The sequence below is a fragment of the Gossypium hirsutum genome, chromosome A06 (assembly GCF_007990345.1).
Source record: "Gossypium hirsutum isolate 1008001.06 chromosome A06, Gossypium_hirsutum_v2.1, whole genome shotgun sequence".
Taxonomy (NCBI): domain Eukaryota; kingdom Viridiplantae; phylum Streptophyta; class Magnoliopsida; order Malvales; family Malvaceae; genus Gossypium; species Gossypium hirsutum.
This window is the reverse complement of record NC_053429.1, coordinates 1,092,389-1,107,036: the sequence shown is the minus strand read 5'-3', so window position 1 is coordinate 1,107,036 and position 14,648 is coordinate 1,092,389. Positions and strand designations below refer to the sequence as shown.

Genomic DNA, 14,648 nt, shown 5'->3' with positions numbered 1-14,648 from the left:
TCCTTAAACTTTTTTTTTTCTTCTGTTACCTTAAGAACACCAAACAAGTTGAATTATAATATGAAATAGGTAGGGAGAACATGTTTGTTGAAGGTCAAAACATATAAGTCAACATCTTTCGGTGTTGACAAAATAATCTAGTTTCTTTTAAATAATATTTTATTGGGGTATTTCAATTTTGACTTGCTACCTAGTAATTATCTAAATCTCTCTTCAATAAATAGATGAGCCGATAATACGCTTTAACGCACTTAAACTCACGTCCTTCTACATTAATAACAATACTCATACTAATCGAGCTAAAACTTAATCGGCTAACAATTATATTTCATGTTCTATTAGGTAAGTCCAACTTTAAGCTTGTACTTTATTATTGACACTAAAATTCTTTTAATTTATGAACTTTATAATTTTTTTTGAAAATTTTGAAATATGAATAGGCTCTCACGCGAGTTGTCACACATCAAGAGGAAAGGTGGGAGAGGGCTCAAATTAAAAATTTACTTTTTTACCCTTTAAATATGTATAATGTTATATATTAATAAAAGTAAAATTGTACTTTGGCGCCCAAAAATGATAAGGTCTTAATTTAGTCATTTAAAAATTTATAAAGAAATTAGCTAATACAATGGTGAAATTGTATTTTAACATTTATCACTTAATTTCGATCCCCCATAAAACTTTCTAGCTGTTGCCCCTACACAGTAACACGACTAAAGTAACTCAAACTCAAACCACATTTAGGGCAATGAACATCCTAACTATCAAGCTAGCACGGGTTGAATAAAATTATACATCGAGAATTCATAAATATAAACCTTATATTGAAAAATAAAAGTTTACTATGCTTTTGATGCAAATTAAATATCATTAACATGATCATATGTCATAATCCATCAACCCCATGCTTTATTAACAAAGGCAAATCAGGCCTAAAAGCATTGAAATCAAGATCTTTCTGGTTCGGTTTGTTATAAATTAAAGAAATTGATTAAAGTAAGAATATTATTTTTTAAATAACAATATATATTTAATCCCTAATATTTATATATTTATTATTTTCGCCCCAATTCCTTTTTTATTACTTTAGCCTTCAATTTTTAAATTTCAATTAAATTGTCATTTTTTTCAACGTAAAGTTAAAATTATTAAAATTTTAATGGCACTAACGTGGCAATCTATATGACAATTTACGTGTATTTGATTAATGACATAGATTTTGTAATTTTTTTTAAATTTTTTTAATACTGTAACCAATTTAATTTTTTAAGAAATATATGTGAATTGCCACGCGAGTGCCATCTCAGCGGCGTTAAAATTTTAATGGTTCAATCAACTCTTACATCTAAAAAAAGAAATTTGACTAAATTATGAAGGAATGCAAAAGTGACAAAAGTTAAAAGGCTAAATTTATTATTATATTTTAATTTTAAAGACATTTTGGTATTTAATAGCGCTCATGATTCGACTAAATTTAGAATCGAGGCAAGTTAGACCCCAATGATAGGCAAGATAGAGCCTAAGGAACACCCAAAGCTTTAGAAAAATTTAAAATTTTAATTAGACCCCTCAAAATTTTTAGAAATTCTAATTAAGCCATTCAAAAGGTTTAAATTTTAATTAGATCCTCCAATTTTTTTGAAAATCTTCATTAATATTCTAAAAAAAGTTTAAATTTTAATTAAACCCTTAATATTTTTAAAATTTTTAAGTAGGCCCCATCCCAAACTTAATGGCACGTTTCGCCACTAAGTCATAGTTCCACTAAATTCAAAATCGAGCTGGGTCAAACCCTAAGCATTAAGCAAAACTCTCTCAACAATATTTTCTCTACTCATAGAATTCAAACTCGAAATCTTGCTTAAAAAAATATCGTACTCGTTTCTTCACTCACTACCCAAGAGATCACATTAAGCAAATGTAAAAATCTCTTTTCAATCTTCCCTATTGAAATTCTATTCAAATGGGGTTGCTTTGATTACCATGGGTAGCACTTGCAATTTGTCATTTCCTTTAAAATGTTTGGTATGCCTTAAAAAAGTTGTATCATGCCAAAAAAGTTCCCCAGATTTGAGCCATTTTTATGCTCTGCTTTTCTCCTTTTTTTAAGTTTCTCTTTGATAATGTGCTTTTTTTCTTTGTACTTTTTAGCTTTGAATGTGTTAGGTTACCTATCACCATTTGAGATTTGCCTACGGATCTTTTCGGCTAACAAGTGAAATAGCAAAGCCAATGGTCTAAACATAGCTTCATAATTGGTTCATAGGATCCATATTTGGAATTCCATAATTCAATTTTCTAACAAGGATTAAAGTAAGACCAAATTAGATTAGAAAATTCATAGTAAAATTTGACCTTTTAATTATATATTCAAATCCTGTTGTTGGTTTTTGTGTCTACGTAAATTGTGAATTTAGTCTCTGTATTTTAATTTGGTCAATCAGTCAATGTACTTTTCGAGTTATGAAAATTCAGTCCTAATTCAAACGGTAATTGTTAAATCTGTTTGGTTAAATTTTACTATTAGTCTGACAATATGCATACAGTTGTATATTTAGTCCATGTTCTCCAATTAGATTTTCAGATTTCAAATTTTCAATATCAACACAAATAACAACCATTGAATCAATTAATAGGTTTTTTTCTAGCAAGTTGACCTGGCATTACACACACAATTGAAAATACCATAACGCAATTGTTACAATGAACGTCGATAATGACAGTAGAATCACCGCAAAGCAACAAGAAAGAAAGATAAGAATACACAGATTTTACGTGAAAAATCCTTATTGAGAAAAATCACGAGCAGAGGAGGAGAAATTCACTATGTTGAAAAACACACGCTACAAGAGAAGTTCGACTACATCTATTTAAGGGTTAAACAACCCTGTTATAATCAATGTTTAGTCATATACGGATTCTCAATCCTTCGCCCCCATAGGTCCTCCTATTTTGCCTCTCTATTTTATTTCTTTGACAAATGACGAGATTTGGGACTAAAATTTAACAACAATCATTTGATCAGGACTAAAATTTTAAAATTCAAAAAGTATATAAACTAAAAATGACTAAAATTAAGTATAGGACTAAATCCGGACTTTACGTAAAGTATAGGAACTAATCACAGAATTTAACCTATATATTATTAATACGAGGAAAAATTTTATGAGGGATTGGGATTGAGCCTTTAGAAATAGATAATGGTGGATGGGGTACCACACCCACAATGCTACATGCCAAACTAAAACCGGAAAAAAGCTGCATGAAATTATTTAAAAGCAAGATAGGGCCATTCAATAAATTCAACATGGTGCTGTACCTGATTGTTTCCTATTTATTTTTTGGTCCATAAAATTTTACAGATTATGAAAATTAATCCTTCTAGGATTCGTTACCATTCCTTTTACTAATATTGTCTCCATAATCTAAATTCAAGTGTTTTCCCCTTAAAATGCAATGTACCTCGATTACTGTACCCCATACTTATTTAAGTTTTATATACATTCCCCACCAAACCCAATTAAAAAAAGAAAATAAAATGGTTAAAACATGCCACAAATTCTTGTACTCGTCGTAAATTTGGAATTAAGTCATTGTACTTTTATTTCTAGGAATTTAGTTACTCTAATTTTCATATTTTAGAATTCAAGTCGAACTGTTAACACTGTTAAAATTATTTTCTTAAATATAAGCTCATTACAAGGTTATTTTTTTAAATTACATTGTTACTAAATGAGCTTCTTCTTTTTTTTAAAAGGTCATACCAACCACATTAACAAAAAAAAACTTAACAGCGATAGCACTTGGACTTGAATTTTGGAATTTGAAAAATATAAAGATTAAATTCCAAATTTGTGAAGAGAACAGGGACTTATAGTATATTTTAACCTAAATAAATCACAAACATTTATGAAACCTCACCATATTTACAAAGGAGCAGCACCACATTGGCTAGTGAACTTAAGAGGGATACAAGTGGGTCTAACCTAACCGGGATGCTGCCATATATTTCTAGTCTTGGCCCACATGGAAAACGGGTGGTCCCAATTGTGATGGGATGACAATTCTCACTTTTGAGATAGCTTTTTCCAAATTTGTTTCATTTTTTCTTGCAATTCTTGACAACCCCAAGTGTCATTTTTCATATCTTTTCAATTTGAGCCAAAAATGAATTATAATTTTAGGTGAATTGGTCATTAGATTATTAATAAGTTTACGTTTTGGTCACTCAATTTTAAAAAGTTACAAAATGATCACTGAGCTATTCGAAAGTTTTCATTTAGGTCACTGAACTATTTGAAAGTTTTTGTTTTAAGTCATTGGACTGTTAAGTTTTTTTTTAGGTCAAACTAGTGAGCTTCAAGCAATAATTCGATGGATCGATACAATGGATCAATACTAATTGATGAATAAAAGAGCATACCTTTGATCCAAGTCGATATTGGTTTGTAGATTCATGACTTTCAAAGCTATTTCATGAAAAAAAATACTAAATTGTAGAAGAGAAGGGGAAGTAGAGCTTTCAATTGGTGTAGGCAGTGCGAATAAAGAAGGTCATACAAATAGTTTAGTGACAATTTTGTGACTTTTTGAGTTTGAGTGACCAAAATGTAAACTTACTAATAATTTAGTGACCTTTAGTGTAATTTACCCTACAATTTTTAAGGGGGCTAGATGCAAATTTATCATGGCATTAACTTATAACTTTATGATTTCTAGAAGGACTAAACCACAATTTTTTTTAACCATTTTGGAAGGCCAATGACCTACTTCTGGCACAGTTTATCTCCTATTGCTTAAAAATGTCATTTATTGTTTAATAGGTTTAATATTTTAAAAGTTCTTATAATTTTGCAAATAAAATCTTTTATTTGAAATTGAACGGGAAATGAAAAAAATAATTTTCAAGTCATTTTTAAATAATAAATGTTAACTTTATTACAATTTAGTCATATTTAATTTTTTTTATAGTACAAAGTTAAATCGATTTATTTAATAATAGATGGGCCGATTTGATTAGTCCCTTTAATAAAGGGACTACAATCACCCTTCTTAACCACCTTTGGAGAATAAACCCAATCTTGTGAAAGACTTAATCAAACATATTTCACTAGTATGGGACCATGAACTACTCCAATTTCTTCTCACCATGCCAGTACTGGTATGTACCAATATCAAGACAAAAACAATATGTCCACTAAAATAGTACTTATCATCTTGATAGAAAAGCCCTCTTGTAATACTTCTTTGACGCTCTATTCGGTTTTTAATGAACAAATGAAATTTGAGATCAATTTAAAATCTGAGCAATAATTCAAGGATTAATAGTGAATTTAACCATTTCCTTTAATTACATGAATATCAAAATTAAATTAGTGTAATTGCATCCTTTCAAACTTTGCATGGCCAATATCCTATTTTACCAAATAAAGCCGATTCATGCAACCTACAGATTTAAAAGAGTTTAATGCTGTATTTTTTTGGTCCACTAGGCTCATAAATTAGCCTTTTTCATCCCTGGCAAGAAATTCAAAAGGTAACTAAATTATTAATCAGTTTACATTTTTGTCACTTTACTTTAAAAAGTTACAAAATGATCATTGAACTATTTAAAAGTTTTTATTTAAATCATTGAATTATTTAAAAGTTTTTTTTTATTTAAGTCATTGGGTTTTTATTTTTATTTTTTAATTTGGCTATCGATTTCCAAGCAATGATTCGACAATCAATACCCACCAACGAGTAAAAGAACATACCTTAGATACGAGTCAATTTGACGATCAATGTTGGAGATTAGAGAAGAAAGGTGTTTGGATTTTGATTTGTAGATTTGTGACGTTCAAAGCTATTTCATGAAAAAAAAAACTAAACTATAGAAAAGAAGGAGGAGAGCTTTCGATTAGTGCAGGCAGTCTGAAAAAAGAAAGCTATACAACAATGATTTTAACAACCCAATGACTTAAATTAAAACATTCGAATAGTTTAGTGACTATTTTGTAACTTTTTAAATTAAGTGACTAAAACGTAACTTACTAATAATTTAGTAACCTTAGGTACAATTTACCCAAAAATTCAAATACATTTCATTTAAAAAAAAGGGTAACTCAAAAAACACAAAACCAAAGAATCTATTTATGGAAATTATTTGTACACGACTAATAACATTTTTAAACTCCACAAATAATATTAGAGAGTTACACGTATTTTATAGGGATATAATAAAATATTTAAAATATATATTTAAAAAATAAAAAATAAATATCAATTTTTAAAACTATTTGTAGAATAAAAAATACACTATCAATATACTAAATATTCGATCTTCTATTTATAATTGAATTTATAATTGGAGACAATGCTTTAAACCCAGAAACCAAATGGGTATTTCTTACAAAAAAAGATAAAAGAAAAAACATAAAAGAAAATACAACAAGAAGCTCTTTGCCGACATTATTACAGCAAAGTTACATTTTTGTGTTGTTATAAATGTAAAAAATTTTCTTTCTTGGCTATATAAGACATAGACAATTTGGATTCCAGGTCCTACATAAAAAATAAATAAATAAAATAAAGGTTAATTCATTATATTGTAATGTGGAAATTCTCACATTACAAGAGAACATGGATGCCATCTAGCTGCCATTAGATTAGAATAATCTAATCAAGTGGTCAAATCATCCAATGGTTATAAATGGCTGTTGAAATGATGTTAATAAAACAAAATTATTAGGTTACAAGAATCCAAATAAATTTATTTTATGCATAATTAAGAGATATTAAATAATTTAGCCTGTTTCACATCTGTTTCTTTTTCCTTTTTTCAAAATTTTTTATATTGGTGAAAATTTTGGTCTCTATATCGATTGATGTATGAATAATGTTAAAAATATATAATTATTAATATTTTTAAAATTGGTACTGATTGAACATTTGTTAGATTAAATAAGATTTTAAGTTCAAGTCTTGTGAATAGAAAAAAACAACATTGAAAAAGCTTTAATCGAAATCTATTATAACTATCGGACACTGAAAACTCTCAAATAAGAGTTGGTTGCACCAAGCATCCCTAAACTATGATCCATATTTTAAATCAGCCTTCAAAATTTAAAATGTTCTAATTATATTCTCAAACTATTAATGCTATATCAAACAAGTTCTTTCGTTATTAAAATCGTTAATTTAACTGCTAAAAATAAAATATGATTTAGTGTGTCATTTAACAGATGAATTAACGATTTTAATAATAGAAAGACCAAATTCATATAACTAAGACATAGAGATGTAATTAAAATAATTTAAAATAGAAGATAACCCCTCAAATAATTATATTGATAAAATACTTTCAAGTTTGAAAATGTCGTGACATGTGGCTGAAAAATCCACTTTGAGAAATAATTAAAAATCAATAAAAAGCATGCAAATAGAGGAATTATTTTGATGTTTTGTTCTAATACTCCACTAATAAAGTTTACTAAATTTAGGAATTTTGTTGGGCAAATTAGTGGGATAATATTTGCTTTTGGATTTTTTTAAAATTTTTTTGTATATATATATATATATGCATACAAATGAAAGTGGAGTGGGTATTAGGTTTGCTCCCAGAACCTTTAATAACAAAATTTATGATTATACCCAATTTTAGATTTAAACCAATTCAACTAATTATTTAAAAGAAAAATTGAAATTTTAGTCGATAAAGTATTGGCTAAAATGATAAAATCAAGGTTATGAGAATTTCAAGATTTTAGTTTCGAGTCCTACCCTTATAAATATGAGGATTTTCCTTTAAATTTAGTTAAATTCAAATTAACTAAGTACTTTTGATGTTAGTTTTGATTATAATTGTTGATATAATTGTAAAGAACAAAAAAAGCTAAAAAATTTAAGTAAATCGGACGATCATATTAATTGAATCGAAAATCAATCGAGGTTCCCGTCCGAAGAGGGACTTTGTGCCCTCTCTCCACTATATTTAATGAAATAAATGAGCCCAATTATTTTGATCTAACTCTCATTATAATCCTATATCCAAATACATCTTTTGGACCAAAATAGTTTTATAGGATAATTGGGCTATACAGCCCAGTAAAAGTGATGCATTTAAGTTTTTTATGTTAAAATATGCTCTAAGCTCATGTACTCTTTGTATATTTAGAATTTAGTCCCTCTACTTTTAAGATTTAAAAATTTAAGTCCAATTGTTAACATCGTTAAAATTCTTATGTTAAATTCAGATTCATTACAGCATTTTTTTGGTACATGGCTACTAAGTGTGTATTTTTTTCATTTCAAAATGTTACAATAGTGAATTTAACTAAATAATTACAATAATGTTCACAATTGGACTCGAATCTTGAAATACGAAAAGTATATAAACTCGGAGCAATTTTTTTTAGTTAAAAAAATATTATAATTTATGAAAATCTTTAAAAGTGTTTGAAGGATTAAAACAAAAACAAAACAAGCTAAAAAAAAAAGGACCAATTTTGTGTAAAAATGGGGTAATGCTTTCAATTTTCAGTTGGGGCAATGGGTCTTCAGGTTGTTGTTGTGTGGGCACATTGTCGATTTATAGCAATTCAAGCTTATTGGATGGTAAAATTTGAATCGCTTTCTTGATTTTGTATTAATTCAATCTAAATGATGAGGTTTTTTTTTTAATGGATCTACGTGACAAAGTGGGACAATTGTAATAAAATTACTATTTTATCCCTTAAAGCATGAATTTTAATTTAATGTATAATTTGACGAATATATTTTGATTTAGTACAATTAGACACATGAAACTTTAGTTCATTTCTATACGTTTAAATAAATCAAGAAATCAAATCAATTTTATGTTGAATAAATATAATTATATGTGTATGCAGTATATCAACATAAAATGATGATATATCAATAATTATATTAATAATTTACGAGAACTGAATCAGATAAAAAATTACATGTATAAAATAGCAAAAAATCAAAGTTCATGTATAGTTTTGAGATTTATCTCTAAAATATTTTATTCATACTAAGGATATGTTTGATAAACTATTGAATTTTTTATTTCATTGAAATTCAATGAAATTTTCCGATGTTAATATTATAAATGTGTCTAATAATCATATATTTTTTACTTAATATAAAATTTTAATAAAAAAATTATAAAATAAGTAAGTAGATAATCACTTATCACTGTCGAGCAAAAATAAACGAGGCAACCAGGCTCCAGCTCGAATAAAAAGTAGATTGGCACATGGGGGCATGGGACCATTTAATTATTTTAAATTAAGGTTAGTACACTTAGTAATGTTAGTAGTTTCCTTTTGTTTACAAATAGGGAAAAGTAGACAAATTATCAGCCACACAACTATCCTACAAGTGCACAAATTCACCCATCTTTATTACAATGTCTGAATTTTCTTGCCCTTAAATGTACTGTTGGTGGTGGTGGGGACACTCAACTTTCAAACTTCATGACTTTATTTTAATTTTTTTTCAATTTAGTCCTTGAATTTTGATTCCATTGATAACATGATATTATACCGCATCATTACCTTTTTTTCTAAAATAAAATTATATAGAATCTAAAAAATACAAAGTAATGACAAAGAAAATTTTAAAACGGGGCACATTACTAGAGTATCACGATATAATATTTTAATGAAATTCAAATTTAGGGATTAAATTAAAAAAAAAAGCCAAACTCTATAACTAATGTGGATCAAAATGGAAAAAAAAGATACCAAACTCTTTTTTTTCTTCTTAATTCTTAGTATATTTTTTAGAGATTAGTAAATATAGATTAGAGCATTGAACTCGATGAGTTCCAATTCGACTTGATTTGATAACGACAGATTTTATTTTAATTCGATTTTAATCAAACCTACACTGTATTATCTCGAAATATTTATCAAAATATCTTATATTAACTTATAATTAGTTTTAAAATAAAATCAAGTTTGAAATCAAATCAAAACGAAAAATATACTAATTAAATCAAATTCGAATCAAATAAAAAATCGTCCAATTCCCATTGCCATCTCTTGATAATAGCTACATATTGAGTGCTTTTATTAGACTTTGAGAAAAGGCTATAAAAAAAATTATTGTATTGGTAGCTGTAATGAACCAAAAGGGGCATCTATAATTGAGGGCTATGGATGAATATGTTGGACCCTCTTACAATCCTAATTGCATTGAATTTTCTTCTTTTTTTTTAAATCATTAGCTAAATAATTAAAATTAAAATTTTTGATTTATCTCAAATACGAATTTTGATATTTTTATATTTTAAAGAATTTTTAAAAAAATATTTTTATTATTGTAGGCTAATAATGACGTTTCCATCATTACGAGAGCAAGGGCTTGAAAAAAATTTCTTCGTATTAAGGTGATTTTATTCACTTTGATGGTATGGCTATCAATGTATTGGCTTGAATTCTCTTTTACTTCAAAGAGGAAATTAAGCTTTTTTTTTTTAATTTTCATCTATTTTTACTTTTAAAAGTTGACGTAAATAAAATAATTAGATAATTACATGTGCATCTAATGTTGACATACATAAATCAATTTTAAACAATAAAAATAGATGAAATTTTAACAAAACAACATGTTTGCTCCGAAGTTTAATTTAAAGGACTGATTTGCTTATTTTATATAATAAAAAGGACAAAATGTAATTCAACTCTTAACTATTATTGGATCTTCTTGTGTTACTCGAGTACTTGTTGTTCTCGTGTTTTGATTACTTTTACTCATAACCCTCTAAAGTTTTATCAAAAGGGGAAAAAATAAGAAAAGACAAAGGCAGGGCCACAAGTTGATATTGATATCTTAACTACTTGAAAATTTTATGTTTTGATTAGTTAATTTTAGAAACTTTTCGGAATAGTTAAAGTGACTTAAACGAAAATTTTCGAATAATTCATTGCTCATTTTATTAACTTTTTATTTAAAACTGAGTGACCAAAATGTAAAGTTAGACCCTAAGTGTAATTGACCCAAATTAATCCGACTCAAAACCAACCCGACCCTCTGGCAAAGTGTATATAATATATGTATATATATAATATTATATACATATATAAGTAGACAAAGGAATAATAAATAAGAATATATACAATTCAAGAAATCCACTTCCCCAAGTCAGAGATACATTCAAGCAAAAGCTTTTAGAAAAGAAGCCACAAAGGGGACTTCTTTAGAGGGTCTCTGTAAAACAGGTTTTGGATTATATCTACATTAAACCATTCTACCAAAATGGAACTGAACCTCTCTATTAACTTGAACTCGAATACTAAACCTACTTAATTAAGAACGAGAAGGATAAATGATCCACGAATACATATGTTACAGATATCACTAACGAATGTACCCCCGGGGGGGGGGGAAGAGGATATTACGATACTGAGTATCTGTTAGCATTGGATCGTCTGAGGTTCATTTGCAAACGGTCTTCAACCTCTTAGCAGCCTGAACGAATCCCACAATCACCTGCAGCTCATCCATTTGCTATACCGAGAAAAAGTAAATTTTTGTTAGGTAATCCAACATTGTCCCGAAAACCGTTAAATCCCAAAATACAGTTCAATTACCTGTGACATGAAATGCCTTTGAACAATATCGACTAGTTGTTCTTTCGACGGATTGGGAATGGCATCCACCTAGAAAATAGCAAAGAGAAAGGATTCATTATACACTAGCTAAAAGGCGGTGCCGTTAAAAACAAGAAGGACGGACTTACAAGATTGAAGTGTCGCCAATATCTCCATAAAGCAGCCATCTCTAGTTTGCTGAGGTCAACTTTCTATAGGCAAATATATATATAACTAACATATTTTTGCAAAACCGATAGAAAGCCAAAAACCGAGTTTTATAAATTATATATACCATAGACCCCTGGGGTGTCGAAACAGAACTCTTAGACTGCGAGTCACAGGAAAGAGACCTGCTCGTAGTTTTGTGAGAAGACCCCGTCGATTTATGCGACTTATGTCTTGATCTATGGGACTTTTGAGTGTCATCCGATGCTGGAAATCGAGAGATAAGAGCAAAAAAAAAAAAAAAAGGTAAGAATGGTGGGGCCGATAAAAAGAAGATAAAGAAATGAGACAATGGAGCTTTTTGAAAAAATAGTGAAAGTTAAAGGTGAAAGACACAATGGATCCTATGCACCAACCTCAACTACTTTTCACTAGAGAATATTATCATCCAAAAATCACAATGTAAAAAGCATTTTTAAGTGCTAAAATACTGGTTATCTTATATCACAACGTTAAGCATCATTAGACATAGCATAATGCTCGAAAAAAAACATAAAAACAAGTAAATTTAGACTCAAACGACAAAAGGGCATAAAGAGAGGCAAAAAAAAGGCTCACCCAAGTCTGATCCGTTCCATTGCATGTTCCCAAACTCAAGGTCATCATCTTCTTCGTTACCGGTGGGAGCTTCGATTACGCTGAGGGCATTTCGTTGTAGCTTTACTTCAATGCCATTTGTAAGAACCTGGGATTTTATTGATTAGATAAACAAATATCACTAATCACTTTAAGCTATAAAGTAAAATGATTAATATACTAATATGGTCCCATTAACAAATCAATTAAACATCAACATTGGGAAACTACCAAACCAAAATAAGATAGAAAATTGTATGATTATGATAGAAAATTTGGGGCAGATTTTCTTGAAAACTAAGTTAACAAAGATCAAGTTTAGAAATGATTGCAAGCTAGGTTGCTCGGAAATTCTTTAAGTTTTCGAATGGACCAGATACATTCAGCAATTACACTCAGTAACATGGATTGCAAGTTTGAATGGTTGAAGATAAGCAAATACACACACACACACACAAACACACACATATACAGCCCTTGGGAGATTGATATCCAAGCAGAACCAAGATCAGAATTAAGAACATAAAATATGGGGTTCTTAAACATTTACCAAATCAATTCCAACAAGATCTCAATAATACCCTAAACATGCAATTGAAAAATAAAAAGTAATGTAAATATGAAAATAAATTCCTCAAAATTTAATTTAATTTTTTTTAAAAAGATGATGAAATAGAAATGCTTTGAAGAAGATTAAAAAGTAAAGCAAACCCCCCCCCAAAAAAAAAATTAAGATTCATTGTACAAATGCAATGATAACATCATACATTAGCTATAAACACTTCAAAAACACCAGATCCATTGATGCACACTTACATGCAATCAAAATCCCAAATCCAAAACCTCAAAATTCAAGCAGATTTAGATAATAAAAAGCTAAATTTGCAATTCTATTCAAAATAAATCTTATACAACAGGACATGCAAAATTCAAATTCAAATTTGAATTCACATTATAAACCCCCCCCCCAAAAAAAACACACCCAAAATCCCCCAATTTCCATGAAGAATTCAAAAAAGAATTTACCAGCCAATGCCATCCACCAAGTCCAACAGCTTTCTTAACCACACCTTGAAGACCAACAAGAACCGATTTGGTACGGTTATTCCCAGTGACAACCACTTTAGTGTGACGTGGCAACACCGATAGCTCTTCTTCACTACTATCTCCATAGCTCTGTTGTAACTGAGTGAAACCACTGCCATTGACGACGGAACTCTCCATTGCTTCTATCATAATTTTTTCTCCAACTCAGTGAGTCAAATCAAGCGTGTTTTATGGGTCGAAATTACATTGGATCGAAAGATCATGCATTGGTGAATACGTATAAAGTATTTTCGTAAGCAAAAACTAAGAGAAATTAAGGGAATTTATTGGAATTTTGTTGTGTGTGTAAGAAAAAAAAACTGTCCTTTTGAAAGAGAAAAAAGGTGTTTTTTTCCTTAGTGAGAGAAAAAAAAAACAAATATGTGAGAGAGGGTGTGAATATTGGTACTTGATTATTGGTTGGTTTCATTTTTTTGGCTATTGATCCCGACGACATGAAATTGAACAATAAGAGAACGACACGTAATCGTTTCAGTGTTTTCGTTTGCTTAATCAAGGAAACGAATTGGAGAAAAAAAGGGATAATTTTAAATTCGTCCCTATAATTTAAAAAAAATAATAAATTAATCTTTTTATTTAATTTGTCAGAATTTGATCCACAGTTGGTCGTATATCTGTATTTTCTGAGTTATTTGAATATGCAAATCATCTTGGAAATTTGAATTCGTTAACTATTCAAGTATTACTATCCAAATATGAATTCAAATTAAATAATATTATCCCAGATATTCGTATTTGCAAAAACCGATGTCAACTTTTCTAATTATTTCTCGGATCTATAAATATGTAAAAATTTAAATTCAAATATGCTAAAATTCTTTTTATTTATATATAAAATCAAATTTATAAGGTGGATTTAGATATTTGAATTTTTATTCATTATTTGAATAATGAAATTCCTTATTTAATTGCATAAAAATTGCTTATTTCTACTAAATTTATGCATAAAATATGAGGATCAAATTTTAATAAATTAAAATAAAGGATTTCATTTCTTAATTTTGTAAACTATAAGGATGAAATTCAAAATTAGATAAAAGATGCCGGTTTGTTTGCAGCAGGTTTCCAATACCACTAGCGGTTTGCTTTTTGATTAGATAGCGGTTTTGTCTTTTAAGGGGGTTGACTGTTTGACTTGCTGTAAAAGATCGGAGT

At 28.6% G+C, this 14,648-nt stretch overlaps 1 protein-coding gene across 1 annotated transcript; it reads right to left on the bottom strand.

Moving 5' to 3' along the window:
- Positions 1 to 11,088: 11,088 nt before the first annotated feature.
- On the bottom strand, positions 11,089 to 13,909 carry LOC121230264 (uncharacterized). The gene is made up of 6 exons (XM_041114774.1): positions 13,413 to 13,909; positions 12,369 to 12,495; positions 11,878 to 12,017; positions 11,732 to 11,794; positions 11,583 to 11,651; positions 11,089 to 11,499 (listed from the first exon to the last, which is right to left on the bottom strand). Exons 1-6 carry the CDS (start codon positions 13,620 to 13,622, stop codon positions 11,428 to 11,430), a joined length of 681 nt encoding a protein of 226 aa, XP_040970708.1. The 5' UTR covers positions 13,623 to 13,909; the 3' UTR covers positions 11,089 to 11,427.
- Between the last annotated feature and the right edge of the window lie 739 nt (positions 13,910 to 14,648).

Coding starts and splice junctions, on each gene's coding strand:
- LOC121230264 (XM_041114774.1), bottom strand. CDS start 13,622: ATGATAGAAGCAATGGAGAGTTCCGTCGTCAATGGCAGTGGTTTCACT. Junction 12,018..12,368: donor ATGGAACGGATCAGACTTGG/GTGAGCCTTTTT, acceptor CTCGATTTCCAG/CATCGGATGACACTCAAAAG. Junction 11,500..11,582: donor AAAGGCATTTCATGTCACAG/GTAATTGAACTG, acceptor TTCTCGGTATAG/CAAATGGATGAGCTGCAGGT.